At 36.2% G+C, this 19232-nt stretch overlaps 1 protein-coding gene across 1 annotated transcript in view; it reads right to left on the minus strand.

Annotated features, from left to right (window-relative positions):
* Window positions 1-19232, minus strand: part of LOC150110054 (ATP-binding cassette sub-family F member 2) — a 172481-nt gene that overhangs the window by 98636 nt on the left and 54613 nt on the right. The window contains exon 6 of the mRNA XM_090390946.1: window positions 13097-13223. Within this exon, the coding sequence (XP_090247072.1) occupies window positions 13097-13223 (127 nt within the window). The remainder of the gene's footprint in view (window positions 1-13096; window positions 13224-19232) is intronic.

Genomic DNA, 19232 nt, shown 5'->3' on the forward strand with positions numbered 1-19232 from the left:
GAAATGAAAACAGGAGAAAAAGATATCCTTGAAGTATGGAGTAATTACTTTGAAAAACTGCTAAATGAAACAAGCAGTGATGACAGCACAGTGATAAAAAACACTGACCAGGCATGCAGTCAGGAATACATATCCATACTTGAAGTAGAAAAAGCCATCAAAGGCTTGAAATGTGGAAAGGCAGCAGGAGTAGATGATATTCGACCAGAAATGCTGAAGTATGGTGGTATAAGAGTCTTACAGTGGCTGCAATGCATAGTTCAGAAAGCCTGGACAGAGGGACGAATTCCCGATGATTGGAGTAGAGCTCTCATAGTACCCATATATAAAAAGGGAAATAAAACTGAATGTGAGAATTACAGAGGTATTTCCCTACTGAGTGTTCCTGGCAAGATCTATGCAAGTATACTTGAGAAACGGTTGAGAAGAATTGTGGAAGAAAAGCTTGTTGAAGAACAAGCTGGATTCAGGCCAAATAGAGGCTGTCAGGATCAGATCTTCACTTTACAACAAATAGTCGAGAAAGCATGGGAATATAACAAAGATCTGTATTTAAGTTTTGTCGATATGGAAAAGGCATATGACAAGGTGCCAAGAGAGAAGCTATTCAATACACTGCAATTATATGGTGTCAATAGGGCATTATATCAAGCAATACTTAGTCTTTATTTGAGTTGTGAGTCAGCAGTTAGAATTGAAGGAAGTACAGGAAGATGGTTTAATGTTAAATCTGGTGTGAGACAAGGATGTACATTATCCCCTCTGTTATTCATTATCTATATGGATCACATTATGAAGGAATGTGGTATTAAACCTGATATCAAAATTGGAGATGTTAATGTCAGCTCTTTGCTTTATGCTGATGATGTTATACTTCTAAATAAATCCGCTACAAGTCTGCAAGATTCTCTGACTAAATTGAATAGCTGTTGTAATAGATATGGTATGAAGGTCAGCAATAAAAAGACAAAGACAATCAAATTGGCAGAATCATTGAAAATGTCAACTGTGTTGTGAATGGAGAACCTGTGGAACAAGTAAAACATTTCAGCTACTTAGGCACAATTTTTACTGAAGATGGTAAACTAAATATAGAAATAGACAACAGAATCAGCAAAGCTGGTATCGTGGGAAGTCAATTGAATAAATTCATATGGAATAAGAGAGAAATTAGTCGGAACACTAAATTAGCTGTATACAAGACTGTGTTCAAACCAATTTTAACTTATGGATCTGAGAGCTGGGTCAGAAGTAAAACACTTGACCAAAGACTAGAGACCGCAGATATGAGAGTCCTGAGAAGGATTAGAGGCGTGAACAGATGGCATCAATGGCAATATCATATTAAAAATGAGGATATTAGGAATGAACTTGACATTGTCAGCATCCAGGAATGCGTTAGCAGAGCTAATCTCAGATGGTATGGTCACTTAAATAGAATGGGAGAGGAAAGATTAGCAAAACAAGTGTTCTCTGCCAGGTTGGCAGGAAAACGACCCAGAGGAAGACCAAGATATAGGTGGATTGATACGGTACAAAGTGCCTTAGACGATAGATATATAAGATCTGATAATGTTGGAGTCTTGACAAGTAACAGACTGATTTGGAGGAAAATTGTAGATAGGAAGTTAGTAATGATGTAATTTTTTCATGTAGTACTGTCATATCCTGTACACCCCTTGAGGGTACATTGCAGGAATTTGATGATGATGATGATGATGAACATTTCATTTTGAGAATAATAATATCAAATAACGGGCACATCGTAAGTGCTGATATACATGTTACGAAACCAAAACTAATAATATACTAACAAATAATTTGTAAAAATATAATAAATAAAATATAATATAAACAATATAATAGGCGAGATGCTAAAATATAGGGGAGAATCAGTTGCAAAAGAAATACATAAGCTATGTAATGAAATATGGAGATCAGGGTATGCCCCTGAAGAGTGGAAAAAAATCGGTCTTGGTTGTTCTTCATAAGAAAGGCAGTGCTTTAGAATGCACCAGTTATAGAACTATTGCATTAATGAGTCGTCTTGGCAAAGTGCTGATGAAAATACTAACAGAACACTGAAGAGGCATGTGGAGGCACATCTTTCGGATGAGCAAGCTGTATTTCGACAAGATTGAAGTACAGTACAACAAATACTCGCATTAAGACTAATAGCAGAGAAAGCTCGAAGAAAGAACAAAATGATATATTGCTGTTTCGTGGACTTCCAAAATGCATTTGATAATATTGACCATAATATAACATGGGCTGTCTTGGAATCCTATGGTGTGGACAATAAATTGATCTGCCTGCTGAAAGATATAAACAGCCAAGCACAAGCAAAAATCAGGATAGCAGGTGAGACTGGAGATTGGTTTGCCACTAGTCAAGGCACAAGACAAGGGGACCCAATATCACCAATCATCTTCATCACACATCTGGGAAGAACACTAGATAAGAATAAAGAAGAAGGTGGCATTTCAATAAATGGCATGAGAATAAACTACCTTTGCTTTGCGGATGACATCGTCCTGATTGAAGAAGACGTAGCAAGGCTGGAACAGACATTGCAAACACTATACACAGAAGGAAAAAGATATGGACTAAATGTCAACTTTGAAAAAACTAAAACAATGATAATCGGACAACAGGAGTTACGATAGACAGATTTCAACTGGAAAATGTGGAACACTTCACACATCTTGGATGCCACATGATGCATTACTTTGACTAATACCCCAAAAAAGGGATAAAAATTAGAATAGCCAGAGCAACAACTATTTTAAAAGCCATGGACAAAATATGGACGAGCCAAGCTGTAAAGATGCAAACTAAACTGCACATTGTAGAAACTTGTATCTTCAGCAGCATGCTCTATGGATACAAGGCCTGGGTACTCCTGAAAGAAGGATATTGGCATTTGAGAGGAAGTGCTATAGAAAGATCTTGAGAATAAGCTGGATACAGAAAGTGAACAATGAGGAAATCTACAGACGAATACAACCAAAAGAAAACCTGATCCAGAAAATAATCAAAAGGAAACTACATCTATTTGTCCATATATGTAAAATGAATGATGAGAGAAAACGAAAAACGTTGCTGTTTGGAATAATTGAAGGAAAGAACAAAAGAGGAAGACCAAACAGAGAATGGGGCGATGACATCGTCAAATGGTGCAGAAACTCTATACACAAACTGAATCATCTTGCACAAAATAGGATGCAATGGAATAATCATATCAAGATGGCAGCAGACACCTACGGGCATTGGACCCATGGTTGTTGATGATGATGATGAATCTAACAAAACTTTTAATGCTTATTCCTGGTTCTTAAATAATAAGAAGGTTTTTGCTGATAATTATTTACAATCTCTGAATGGGTACTAGTTTCAGAATCATCTGATGCTAGAGATAATTTGGAATTTACATCTTCCAATCCATTATACTTATAAATTTCATTTCTGTACTTTTCAAATTTCATTTAAATTACTTGAATTATGTTCTAAATCTACAGGCTGAGATTCTTTATCTTCACTAACTAAATTAGAGTGAGGTATTTTCAAATTCCTCTGGTTTATTTAACTCTAAGTTAACTATCTGAATTATGTACTCTGGGGTTTCTGAAATTTCTTGCATTAGGTTTTGTTTTACCTGAATTTAATTTTCTCCTTCGCTGCATATTAGAATTACGAGGTTTGAAACTATTCCCTTTCCCACTATCTGATTATGAATGAGATACACAATTAGTATCAGGGAAAAAACCCTTATCTTTCAATACTTTATTCATATTGTCTCCTAACATAATTAAATTTCTACTCCCTAAAAAGTACTTTTTTAACCTATCATAGTGTATATTTATAATTTTACCAGGATTCTGACATATCGAATTCTTAAATTCACAGGAGAAAATTGGTCTAGAATTCTATATGGACCAAAAGCTTTCCTTCTTAATTTCCCAATCCTTTTTAAACTAGATTTATCATCTAACAATACTAAATCTCCTGGTGCAAATGACCTATGCTTTCTGAAATGATTAATGTACTGTTTGGTTTTCTGTGAACTTGGTTCTTTATTCCCCTTATGAATAATACATGAACTTTGGACTTTGGACCTCATCTTGATTCAAATGTTTATCTCTAGATGATTCATCATCATCAGCTCCTAGAGATCTAGATAAGTAATTAATCAGCTACTATATTTTCTTTTCCTGGAATATAAGCCACATCAATATTATATTCCTGCAGTTCCAGTGCTCACCTAATTATATGTTGATTTTTATCCTTCATAGTACTTAGGAATGACAGAGACTGGTGATCAGATCTTAGTTTAATAGGATGTCATAACAATAAGTATCTAAATTTTCTCAAGAGAAAAATTATTGCTAGTGCTTCCTTTTCTAAGGTCGAACAGTTTAATTCTGGATCTAATAATTTCCTACTAATAAAAGCAACTGGCTTAAAATGTCCTTTCTGTTCTAATACAGCAGCAATCATTTGAAGAATCAGGAGAAAGATAAAAATTTTCACCAAATTTAGGATAAACGAGAACTGGAGGTTTAGTTAATGCCCATTTTAGTGATTCTTGTTGAGCTTTACCTCACCTCAATTGAATCTAACACCTTTCCTTGTTAAGTACACTATGGGTCTCAATAGCTGCGAACAATTAGGAATAAATTTTCTATAGAAATTTAACATGCCAATGAATCCACAAACTTGTCTAACTGTTTTTGGAGGTTTGACTGATAATATGCCTTCTACAATTTGACTGAGATGGCATAATTCCTTTGTCGCTGATTTTATAACCTAAATACTCAACTTCTTTTATGAAAAATTGGCATCTGGAGCACTTTAAAGATAGATTTGCTTCACCTAATCTTTTTAAAACATTTCACGAGATTTTACAATGGTTATCCTTTGAATAAATTAGAAGATCATCCTGGAAACAGATGACTCCATTTCCCAACATATCTGATAACACAGAATTCCTTAAAGACTGGAATGACATGGCAGAATTTCTTGCACCTTGTATCACAAGGTGCAAGAAATGTTATCATTAGTGTCTTTAAAAACTTCAGGAGATTGCTCTAATTTTCCTTGTCACCTGATGTACTGTCCAAGCAGTGTCTTTAAAAACTTCAGGAGATTGCTCTAATTTTCCTTGTCACCTGATGTACTGTCCAAGCAGTAATCTAATCCACACAGGACACTGTATCATCAACAAAATTACATGCAAAAGCATGACGTTTCAGAAAATTAATTCCAAATATTACTTGTACATTTGGATTAGAAGATTCTGGAAGAACTATTAATGGATGACAAACGTTCAAAGGAAAACAAGGAAGTAAAATAAAAGCATTTATTTGCTTATCAGCTGAAATTTCTGATTTAAATATACCCTTTAACTTAACTGGATAACTTAAAATTGAAATGTCATTTGGAATTAAAGATTTGATTTTGATAAACAAACTATAAGAAATGAGTGAAAAAGCTGAGATAAAAATATTTCTTTAAATTGACTTTAACCTAAATGCTTTTCGACTGTTTTCTAGGTTGCTGCCATGTTGTATCATATCATTCGTCCTATTCTAATGTTTTGAAGCCAATTGAATGCAAAACCACACTAATATAGTTGTATGTGTACATCTAAGGGTTTTATTTTAATGTTTTTTATTATGGTGACCTCTGGGTTTCCATAATGCATCGAATTATACATGTCTGCAAGGATACGTACTTTGAATTATGCGATACTAAGGCAAGTGATGTGAAGTCATTAGCTTCTATATACGAGTTGCCCTTGTTCTGAAAATACTTCAGGTGCAAACTTTCTTTGCTTACACTTGGATAAAGGATTAAACCAAGAATATAATTTCTTGTTATCTTTAATTTATAATATAAACAAGTGGAAAAACTTCCAACAGCACAGTCGCATACTCCCGGATGTTATAAGGATGGAGTTTGCTCTCAGAAGAACAAAAACAAGTTGGAGGTTGTTTATGTTCTAGAAACAAGTTTGGTTCACAGGAGGGATGGGAAGCTTGTTATGTGTTGTTAATGTAGAAAGTGCACCTGTGGAAATAGAGGAGAACAAAATGGACATTAATAAAGAAATAGTGTGCTTAAATGTTATCTTTCATACGATATAGCATGAAATTGAAAAATTGCAGAAGCAGCAAGAGATTAGCAGGATGAAAAGAGAAAGAAGCAGATGGCCCTAAGGAATAATAAAGACCAACCAAAAACAAGTAGATGAGAAAATTATGTATGGAGACTTAATGATGAGGGGAGTACTTAACAAAAGTGTGACAAAGTCATGTTTTCTGGGTGCAAAAATTAATGATATTAGCCATGCTATCCAGATGCAAAAAGATAAGTTGAAAGAAATGATTGTCTTAATTGGTACAAATGATTTTGAGAAGTGAGAAGTATTCTATGAGGAAGAATGTAAAGGAGTTGTTAGAAGAGGCAAAACTGAAGCATGAGAAGGTGAACATTGTAAGTCTCCTACCATGCTATGATAGAGGCAAACTGAGGAAGAGGGGATTGGTAGCCAGCTATACGTAGATTGTGCAGAAGGAATGATGTAGGATTTATTGATCTGTGTTTGATGGAAAGAAGGATTTGTACAATGCTGATAGACTGCATCTAAATGGCTTTGGTGATAAGTGTCTGGAGAGAGCTTTGTTCACCGAGCATGCTGAAGCAAAAATTCAAGGAAACTTAAACAATTAGGGTAGAAGCAAGTGAGTTTGTGTGAAGGCATTCATGAGATGAGCAAGTGTGAAATATCTAGTCTTTCAAGCAAAATATTGAATAGGATAGTCACAATTCAGAAGTAAGGTGGGTTGGGGCCTCAAGAGATGCTGCAGTTTCTATATACTAATGCCAGAAGTATCAAGTACAAGAGAGAGTAGTTTTCGGCATTGGTTAGTGCAACCTCACCAAAAGTTATAGGCATTAGTGAGACTTGTCTAACAGAAGCTGATGTAGTTACAGGGATTAAGTATGAAGGGTTTAATATTTTCAGGGAAGATAGGATGAGGGGAGGAGTACTGCTGACAATAGATGAATGGCAGCCAACAAGAATAGGAGACAGGCAGGAGGGTTGCAGTTCATCTGAAGTAATCTGGTGTGTGATTAAGGACAGTAAGACAAAGTATACAGTTGGTTGTTGCTATAAGCCAGGGTTCTGTGGAACACCCTGGCTTATAGCAACATATGCATCGCCAAATTAGTACAATGAGTACAGATCGAATGCTTATTATGAGGGGACTTTAACTGTGAAGATATAGACTGGAAGGAAGAAAGATCACATGACAGAAAGGAAATAGAATTTATACACCTACTAAGAGATAATTACTTAAGTCAGCATGTGATGGAGGGGAGTAGGGTGGGAGAGTATTAGACAGAGTCATAGGATCAGAAGAGTTAGCAATAACCAAGGTGACTACACTGCCTCCAATTGATGAAAGTGACCATGCGGTCTTGACTTAGGAGATTGTAAAACATGGATATTTTAACAAGAAGGGGGTATTTGTGAAACTACAAGGCAGGTGATTATGACATGCTTAGGAAGAAGCTTAAATCTGTACCGAGGCATAAACCATTGGAGGGTAAGAATGTTAGTAGTGCAAGGATATAGTTAACCATCATCTAAAGGAAGCAATATTAAATTGTATACCTAAGGTAAGGAGAGTTAATCAGGTGGGAGTTAGATGGATGAGTAATATCATTAAGCATGAGCTGCAGAAGAAGAAAATGCTGTGGAAGGTATATAAAGAGGAAGGTGACCAGCACTGCAAAGAAGGCAAAATCAGATTATAAGAAGAATCTAGCCAAGCAGCCAAAAGGAAATCCTAAAGAGATCTTTCGTTATGTGCCACGTAAGAGGAAGAATAACCTTAATGACTGATGATGGTCACAAGGACACAAAAGCAAATAAAATAGTTGAGGTACTGAGTGATCACTTTGCAAACATATATCTTCCTAGTGAGGTTACTGCTTTAATAAATTACAAACCATGTACCACATTGATGGCACTGTATCCCAGGAAATAGATAAAGCTAGAGATTTAGGAGTGGTAGTAGAGAGAAAGTTAAAGTTTAGTGACAGACACTAATGTCGGAACAGAGGTGGATGAAGGTTCTCATGAGATTAGATGGGATATCAGCTAGGGTTTTGTAAGAATGTGCAAGGGAATTGGTAATGTCTTTGACTAGGCTCCTTAAAGTCCCTGCATTAGTAGAGTTCCAAGGGTGGAAAGAGGGCAAAATAGCCCCTTGAATAAGGGAGGTTCTAAGACTGCAGTAGCAAATGATCAGTATTTCAGGTGTGGTGGTAAAAGTACTAAAAAAATTGATCAAAAAGATAATTCATGAATAGGTAGATAAAAATATGATACTGTATGAGGGTCAACATGGCTTTGTGAAGGGTCAGTCATGCCTTAGTAATTTTATTAACTTTTTATAATAGAGTAACAGCTGAGTTGGATAAAGGAAATGGCTATACAATGATTCTGCTGGATTTCGGAAAAAGGTATTTGACAGAATACCACTGGACAGATATCAAAAAGTGGTATATGGAAGGGCAGAATCAAGGCAGAAACATGTGACAAGTGGTGTGCTGCAAAGTTCAGTGCTGATACCATTGCTGTTTAATTTTTACATAAATGATACAGGAAATATTAATTTGTTTGCTAATGACATGAATTTAGATAGAGTAATAGTTAAGGCAATATGAGAGCTTGCAGGATGATTTAAATAGGCTGTCAGTGTAATGTGGAGAAATGTAAAGAATATCAAAATTATGCATTTTGAGATAAATAAATTACAAACCATGTACCACATTGATGGCACTGTATCCCAGGAAATAGATAAAGCTAGAGATTTAGGAGTGGTAGTAGAGAGAAAGTTAAAGTTTAGAAGACATATTGTTAAGGTAGCCTATAAGATTATTTGGGCTACCTTATAAGATTATTTGTTCACAAAGGAGAGTGACCAAAATGGTGAGTGGCTTCAGGAATGTTCCCTATGAGGATAGATTGAATATATGTGGATTGCAGAAGTTGGTTGATAGGAGAAAAAGATGGCATATGACAGAGACATTTAAACTGCTTAAATGGTTTTATAGGAGTGATGTACGGGAAAATGTTTCTTGGCTAGAGGGACCAGAACAAATGGGTCATCCTTTGAAGTTGATAAAGGTGTGGTTAGTAGGGGTGTGAGGACTAGATTTTTTGCTTGGAGAGTTGTGAATGAGTAGTCTGAGTCAGCTGTGAGTGCTTTGTCTGTTAATCGGTTCACAGAGAGATATGATAAATTGTGTGGATAGATTTGGTCTCTTTGGACTCCATGGAGGTGCCCATATAACAATACATACATCACCATCATAATAGTAAGTTAGGTCCAACAGATCATGCTCTGAATAGTCTTTTATGCAATCAGATGGGAGAAAAACTACACAGATGCCATTAAAAAAAATCCGAATGGCAATTTCTGGAATCAGCAACAGTCATTCATTAATTTTCACTTTTTTCATCATATTTTGAAGTGTTTTTATGCTCCAAGGATGCTGATTTGCAAGGATGTTAATTTGATTATCAAGGCTTGATACAGAGAAACAATAACCTGTTTGTCTCTGCTTGTTAAAGTATTTTTCAGTAATCAAGTGATTTGATGAGCTGATTTAGCCACTTTTGCAATGTACCCCCTAAACTTCAACTCTCTATCCACCAACACTACCAAATCCCTGGCCTCATCAATCTCCTGGAGTACGGTTCCATTCTCAAAAATATCTTCTGGATTGATCTTATAGAAACCCTTCAGTAATTTGAATGTCTCAATCATATCACCCCTTTTCCACCTATCAACCAATTTTTGCAACCCACAAATCTTCAATCTGTTCTCATAAGGTTCATTCCACAGACCTGCCACCATCTTGGTTACTCGTCTCTGAATCCTCTCCAACTCCTCCCCATCAAGAAGAAACCCTGGTGCACATATCTGGGCACAGCAGTCCAGAGATGGGGGTCTTATCAAGGCTTGATACAGAGAAACAATAACCTGTTTGTCTCTGCTTGTTAAAGTATTTTTCAGTAACCAAGTGATATGATGAGCTGATTTAGCCACTTTTGCAATGTGCCCCCTAAACTTCAACTCTCTATCTACCAACACTCCCAAATACCTGACCTCATCAATCTCCTGGAGTACGGTTCCACCAATGTGATAAACTGCTGCTAATATTTTCACTCCAAAATGCATAACATTACACTTTGCCACATTAAATTGACATCCATTTTCCCTAGCCCAGTCCTCCAAACTATCCAAATCACCCTGCACAATTTTGACATCCTGTGAACTCACAATTGCTCTACCCAACTTTGCATCATTAGCAAACAAGTGAACACTTCCTCTCAGATCCTTTCCTATATCGTCAATGAACAAATTGAAAAGTAGTGGTCCAAGAACAGAATCCTGCGGCACACCACTAGTCAGAGGCCATCTTTTGGAATCTACTCCTGAACAAACTACTATTTGATATCTCTCCATCAACCATCCACCTAATCCATTCCCATATGTTGTAGTTTATGGATTAGAATTCCATGTGGTATCCTGTCAAATGCCTTGGCAAGGTCCAGTAGAATCAGTGTAAACCCATTACCCTTGTCCAGTTCAGCCGTCACTGTGTTATAAAACGTGAGCAAGTTACTGAGGCATGATCTACCCTTCATAAAACCATGTTGCCCCATATACAGTATCCCATTTTCATCTATCCAATCCTGTATTCTTCTCTTGATTAGTTTCTCCAAGACCTTGACAACGATTCCTGATATGCTAATCGGTCGGTAATTTACAACAGTAGTCTTGGAACCTCCTTTATGCAGTGGAACTATTTTCCCCTCTTTCCACCCACCCTCAGGACTAACCCAGCCCCAAGACTCAAATTAAACAAAATGGTCAAGGGTACTGACAATTCTTTAGCTGCTTCTCGTACGACACGAGCTGGTATACCATCCAATCCCACGGATATATTGACATTGAGGTTTTGCAATAGACTACTCACCTCCACCTCATTCACCACAATTCCCGTATAATCTATTGGTTCATTCATTTCTGCAATGTCACCACCTGGATAATATACTCTTGCAAAGTGCTCGCTCAGTAATTCAACTATATCAACTGATTCGGTTATCTCCCTACCATTGGCATTCTTTAAAATCATTCTGCCATATACATTTTTTCTTTTACTTGCAACATACCGAAAAAACTGTTTAGGATTCTCTTTAGCTTGCATGGCCAATGTTTTTTCGTAATCCTTTTTTGTTTTTCTTATCACACTCGTTACCCTTCTGGCCTGGGCTTTATACTGTTCATGTGCCTGCCGGTCACCTTTCTCCTTAAATTCCCTCCATAGTTGTTTCTTTTTTTGCAGCTCAAGCTTAATGGTGTTATTCATCCATTTAACTCCTACTTGATTTATTATTCGGACTCTAGGTATACAGTCAGCCACTGCTTCATGCAAACACTTTTTAACCGCCTCCCATGCACTGTCAACTTCTAGCCCTTGCATTTGTACATGCCATGACATAATACCAATCAATCTCCTAGGCTTGTCATACTTACCAGCCTGATAATTCCACATGTACCCTGTCTTAATTGTAAATTCCACACCTTTAGCCACCTCCCAAGTCAAGACCCCATGATCACTCTCTCACCAATTGGTGGCAATGTGGTCATATTCGTTACAACCAAATTCTCAGATGCATTACCAGGTCAAGCACTCTCTGACCCCTAGTATTTTCCATTACATGCTGTCGCAGATAGTTATCCCTTAATAACTGCATAAAATCCAATTCCTTCCTCCCATGTGTCCTCTCCTCCTTCCAATCAATGTTACCATAGTTGAAATCTCCCATAATAATCACCATCCTTCCACTCATTTCTTCTATTTGCTTATGCATACTATCTCCACCATCAATTCCATCACCTGGTCTATAGCAGCACCCAAGTGTATATTTTGTTCTGCTAGTTTCAATCTCACACCAAATAGCCTCAAATATGCTCTTTTCTCTATCCTGCAGTTCCACTTCTATTCTCCTTGGCTGTAGCTCATCCACTATCATCAATAACACCCCCCCATTTTATTCTCCCTGTCTCTCCTGAACATACCATACCCCTCACGTTCAATCCCACTAGCTGTCATCTTCTGTCAGCCATGTTTCACTAATGCCAATAACCTGTGGTCTGGAAGTGCCAACCAAGGCCAAAAATACTTCCCTCTTGTTCCTAATACTTCTGGCATTTGTATACATGAATTGCAGAAGCCGATTTGTCCCATCCCTATTTTGATGCCTTATACTAACTATCCCATTCTGATTCGTGGTCTTTCCTACTCACTTGGGCATATTACACACATTCACACACTCAACTGTCTTCCTAAAATCTGCATATCTACTCCCCCCCCCTTAATAACTCTAGTTTCCCTGGTTCTGTACATTCACTTCCGCTACATTCGACAACACCTTTTCAAGTCTCCGTACACCAAATCCATTCAAATGTAAACCATCCATTTTATATAACTCCTTTCATCCATCGAACTCACCCACAAATTCCACACCACTCATCAAACATAATTCACGCATAAAGTCATTGGCAATTATGGCTCTCCTGCTATACTCTTCACTGTCATACCACGGCAACAGACTCGCCATCCTAACTCTCTCACTCTTTTCTTTTGCTACCTAAAACAATTCCTTCACATCCTCACTCATAGCATTTTTTTTGTTTCCTTTCAAATCATTTGTACCTGAAACCACTATCAATTCCTTCACCCGCTGTTTTTGCATTCTAATTGACTCGCTTACATTCTTTACTTTCGCACCGGGTTGGTACAATTTTGTTAAACTCTCAACTAACACACCGCTTACTAAGGAATCCAAAGAGAAATTCCGTTGAGGCAGATTGTTGCTATATATCAGAGTATATTCAGAGAAAAGTTTTTCTACCTAATGTCACCATTATGCAAACCAATTTAAAAAATATATATAGTTTCAAATTATTCAAAAATAATGAATTTGAAATTGCAATGTATCACTTACGTTTTTAATTCTTCTTCTAACCATACACATGCATCTAGATCGAGATGATTTGTTGGTTCATCTAATAATAGTAGATGAGGTTTAACATATAAAGCTTTTGCCAAAGCTATTCTCATCCTCCAGCCACCTAAATAAGAATAAATCAGTTATTAATACTAAAAAAAAAGGAAAAAAAAAAGCATATAGTAGATAATCTTGGTAAATTTCAGAATATCACTGCATCATTTTCTAAATTCAAAAGTTACAAAATTAATGAGAATATATATTTATTAAGAAATGTATTATTGCTATATTGCACAATTTAATGTAACTTCAGGTTGCATAAACTATTACTGAGATCCTGCAATTTTCATTAACATGGTTATGCATTTGGAATAGGAAAAGGCAGAGGGCATTAGAATAAGCAAGAGCTTATGACCTAGGAATGTTCAAGTATTTCTTTGAATCCAAAAAACTTTTGACAATATTAAGCATGGTAAAGTAGTCTCAATGCCATCTATGACAACCCCAGCAATTATGTACTGCCATTCTTAGAAGCTTGATAGATGCTATTAAGCTTGCATAAATAAATGCAAGACCCATTCTTGTTTGTTATATTTTTGAACAATAAACTGACATCAATCTTTAAGAAAGAATTAATTCATATTCACACAGAACAAAAAACTTTGAGTGAATGTGCATGTGTAGAGGGGAAGATTATGTAAGGTGCTGAACCACAAGAATAGGTTTGGTAATAATCAACCCTGTTTAAGGTATGTGGAGCACCATCTAGTGATCCAAAGGTGTGAAACTTTGGATCACTAGATGGCATCATAAAGAAGTGATATCTCAGGAAAAAAAAAAAAATAGTCCCAAAATTCACTACTAAGGGGCGTTTTTAAACACCAAATGCATGAAACTTTGCATATCATGCAATTCGACAAGTACCAGGATTGTATAAAAAGATGGAATAGGAACTTTTCCCTTCATTCTGGTTGCTAATACCATCCACAGTGATGGCACTAACTTGCTCCAATGTGCTTTGCTCATGAAGCTGTACTACCTAAACAATTGCAATGCTGTTGCTGCAGTCCATAAATTTCGTCGCTTGAACAAATGTCAACGAGGGCACAAGTATCTCTTACACAACATCATTGGTTCCTGCAGTGCACATGCTGTATCAAGACACATGGATGTGCCTAACATAACTACCTGGAAAATTCTATGGAAGATGCTGCATTTCTACCCATTTAAGATAACTCTAGCATAGGAGTTGCACGCCCCAAGACTTTGTAAGTCGACTGACATTTGCTTTAACATTTCTTGCTCAAGTGGAGTTGGATGCTGCGTGACTGTGGATGATTTTGTGGAAAGATAAGGCTCACTTTCACCTGAATAGAATACCCACAATTGCTGGGTATCGGCTATGCAAAACTCACATGCAATCCAACAAATTATTTTGCATTCACCCAAAGTTACTGTCTGGTGCAAGTTTACAGCTTCGTTAATCATTGGAACATTCTACTTTGAGGATATTCGACAGACAAGTCTTGTAACCTGTTCAGTTACTGCCAAGATGTATTGCAATATGATAAAAAATTTTATTGTGCCATAGCTACAGCAGTGACTGTGCATAGATTCAGTCATTTTCATGGATGAGGGCCCGGATCATTGTGATAGTTGCCAGCACTGAAAGACAGCATAATGCAGCATGTGAGCAATATCAGTCCCGACCAGCTGAGATCTGCTTGAACACACTGTGCAAAAGATGCAGTTTGTGACATACCAGGAAGGGAAGCACATTGAAGAGTAGTACAGCCTTTGAATGCATAATAGAAGTGAATAAAAATGTTATTTGTGTAGCTTTTCTCCTTCTTACACACATACACACCCACATAGAGAAAAATTACATCTGCATCCAGTACATCATTGCCCCCCCCAGTAGAGAATTTTGGAACCTTTTTTTCCTCCCTCAGATATTGCTTCTGCATGATGCACAATATATTCCTGCAAAGTTTTGCAGCATTTATTTCACTGGGTGGCACTTCACAAGGTTTTAAGCAGGGATACTTTAATTTTGATCACACTGTATATCAACAAACTATGAAAAACATCATTGCATTAGTTATTATTTTGTGTATCAATGTTCATTTGAAACATGGTTTTACGGTCTGCTAGTGCTTGAAGGAATTCTGTTCTCATCTTATTACTCAAATTTTAAAAATACTTAAACCAAAAATTTACACACACACACACACACACACACACACACACACACACACACACACACACACACACAAAATACTCTCTTCAGCAGCCCATCTCAATTTTTAAAATCTCATTTTGTTGTTTGTGAATTTTAAATTTTATTAAAGTTCATTTTAAATTATAGAAATAATCCAAAGGGCAAGCAACATAACTAAGCTACTTCATTTACTTCTTACACCCTTCAATAACTGCACATATTACATTTCTGAGTGCATATATGCTTAAACCATTTCTGAAATCAAGATGAAATTTTAAAATATGCCACTTCATGTAAGACAAATTTTCACTCTGTGAGGTAGTATTCTTCACTCCACTCCCAAATCATTCAGGTTATTTAAAAAAAAAAAAAAAAAAAAAAAAAAAAAAAAAAAAAAAAAAAAAATAAGAAATATAGAGATTGATGCCATTCAACCAAGAGAGCTCAGTCCAAGAGAAGCAGTAAAAGCATGAACTATTCCACAATTTATCCACATTCATACTTTATGGAACATGCAGTCCCCTACTATGAAATCTGTTGAAAGTTCCTGAAGGTTAACAACCTTCCTACAACTATAATTTGTGGATAATTCAGTGTTGGAAGAAATAAAATCAAACAGTAGGTGGATATAAATGCCACCACAATCAAATTGATCACTACTTCACATATTAGCTACCTTGTATATATTCACTCTTAACTCCGTTCCCTGATGATCAGCATGTTGGAGCTCAAGACTTCACATCATGCTCATCCCCCACGTTTTTATGACCTTCCTAAAGTGCACAAATCTGGTTATCCATTATGTCCAATAGTTGATTTCATAGGATCTCATTCTTATTATTTGCCAAAATATCTTTCAAGATCAAAACATCTACAAACCTTTACTGGAAAAACTACCTCTTATCAAAAAATAGTTTAGACTTCAAAGGAAAAAATTCACCATCTTCGAATTCTGAAATGACAGTTTCCTTGGATGTAGTTTCACTGTTTACAAATATATCACTTCGAGAAACTCTACAGCTTTTACAAGTAGATTTCCTGATGACATCGGATTATTCAAGTTTACTATCAATGCTGGTTATTTTACTTGGCATAATAAATTATTTCAGCAGATGGAGGGTACTGTGATGGGCAGTCATATTTCATCTGCTTTTCAGCTGATTACATTATGGAGCATTTCAAGAATGGATTTCTAACGTTTCTCCTCAACATAAAAAAAAAAAAAAAAATGTAATCGGATAAGTCAGATTATATATATATATATACAGGGTGTTCGGGATAAATTTGACATATTTATAATTAATTATATTTTTCCGTAAGTTACATGTATTAACACACACTTCTCTTCATTTAAAAGTTTGGACCCTTCTTCATTCATATACAAGATGTCAGAAAGGATGGATAGCTGGAACCCACCTGAATCATGGAAGAGAATAACTTGTATCATGATGATTCGTGCCCGCCATCAAAATAAGGATATTACGACTGCTGCCCAATGCTCCCTGAATACAGTAAAAACAATCAGGCATGAACTAGAGACTTGCAATGGTGACTACGAGGATGTAGCAAGAAGAAAGATCCCTAGCAGACGATCTGATTGCCTTCGTACAGCAGAATTCCTCGCAAATCTGCAGGAACAGGTGTTGAAGAACCCTGGCATTGGAATTCGGGCTTTGTTCGTGGAGTTGCTAACTGTAGTCAAGCCCTGGATAACAAGGGTAGCCAATGGTAGGCCGTATGTATGGCAGCAGGATTCGGCCCCTTGCCACACCTCTGGGAAAAGTCAAAAATGGTTGTCTGAAAATTTCTACGACTTCACCAGTCCAAATGTTTGGCCTCCAAACTCCCCAGACCTTAACCCCATGGATTATTTTGTATGGGGCGCAGTTGAAAAAGACACCAATCGCACTTCCAGTAATACAAAAGCCCAGTTAATGGATAAAATTAAAACAGTTTTTGCGGCCCTTCCTAGGGAGACTGTAGCATCAGCTTGTTCGAGGTTCCGAAGCAGAATTGAAGCTGTGATCGATGCTAATGGTGGTTATTTTGAGTAAATCTTGTTGATAGTATTGTAATTAACTCTGCCTGTAATGTTTTTTTGTCAATTCATTAAATTTAATAGATACAAAGAAGATTTTCTTTTTCCTTACGAAACTGTCAAATTTATCCCGAACACCCTGTATATATATATATATATATATATTTTTTTTTCTCAACATAAAAAAAAAAAAAAAAAAAAAAATGTAATCGGATAAGTCAGATTATATATATATATATATATATATATATATATTTTTTTTTTTATGTTGAGCCCATATACATAAATAAGACATCAAGATGCAAGAAATTATGTACATTTTACTTATTCTTTCAAGTGCAAAATGAAATGCTAATTTGATGGTTCTTTAATGTGAGAAATGATTTGAGTTTAGAATTGCTAAATACTATATTCTGTTTAAAATAGGATGTCATTTAGACAAACAGGTTAATTAAAATCTTACTGTAATGATATTCACACACATTTTTATTTTAATAATGAAACTAGCCAGAAAATTGTACCCAACTGTAGGTAAATTATGTAATCATCATCATCATCAAATTCCTGACATGTACCCTCAAGGGGGTGTACAGGATATGATAGTACTACATGAAAAATTTACATCATTACTAACTTCCTATCTACAATATTCCTCCAAATCAGTCTGTTTCTCCATATTTGTCAAGACTCCAACATTATCAGATCTTATATTTCTATCGTCTAAGACACATTGTACCATATCAATCCACCTATATCTTGGTCTTCCTCTGGGTCGTTTTCCTGCCAACCTGGCAGATAACACTTGTTTTGCTAATCTTTCCTCGCCCATTCTGTTTAAGTGACCATACCACCTGAGATTAGCACTGCTAACGCATTCCTGGATGCTGACAATGTCAAGTTCTTTCTTAATATCCTCATTTTTAATATGATATTGCCATTGATGCCATCTGTTCACACCTCTAATATCTGCGGTCTATAGTCTTTAGTCGAGTGTTTTACTTCTGACCCAGCTCTCAGATCCATAGGTTAAAACTGGTTTGAACACTGTCTTGTATACAGTTAATTTAGTGTTCCGACTAATTTCTCTCTTATTCCATATGAATTTATTCAATTGACTGTCTTTCAGTCAATTGAATAAATTCATATTCAATTGAGTGCCTTAGTAGCTGAAATGTTTTACTTGTTCCACAGGTTGTTCCCCATTCACAACACAGTTGACATTTTCAACAATTCCACTATTTTCATTGTCTTTGTCTTTTTAATGCTGACCTTCATACCATATCTATTACAACAGTTTTTCAATTTAGTCAGGGAATCTTGCAAACTTGTAGCGGATTTATTCGGAAGTATAGTATTGTCCACATAAAGGAAAGAGCTGACATTAACATCTCCAATTCTGATATCATGTTTAATACCACTTTCCTTCATAAATTGATCCATATAGATAATGAATAATAGAGGGGATAATGTACATCCTTGTCTCACACCAGATTTAACATTAAACCATTTTCCTGTACTTCCTTCAATTCTAACTGCTGACTTACAACTCAAATAAAGACGAAGTATTGTTTGATATAATGCCCCATTGACACCATATATCTGTAGTGTATTGAATAGCTTCTCTCTTGGCACCTTGTCATATGCCTTTTCTAAATTACATTCTCAACTATTTGTCGTAAAGTGAAGATCTGATCATGACAGCATCTATTTGGCCTGAATCGAGCTTGTTCTTCACCAAGCTATTCTTCCACAATTCTTCTCAACTGTTTCTCAAGTATACTTGCATAGATCTTGCCAGGAACACTCAGTAGAGAAATACCTCTGTAATTCTCACATTCAGTTTTATTTCCCTTTTTATATATGGGTACTATAGA

Source organism: Typopeltis vanoorti, chromosome 1 (assembly GCF_054136105.1).
Source record: "Typopeltis vanoorti isolate ZY-2024b chromosome 1, IOZ_Tvanoo_1.0, whole genome shotgun sequence".
In the NCBI taxonomy this organism is placed as follows: domain Eukaryota; kingdom Metazoa; phylum Arthropoda; class Arachnida; order Uropygi; family Thelyphonidae; genus Typopeltis; species Typopeltis vanoorti.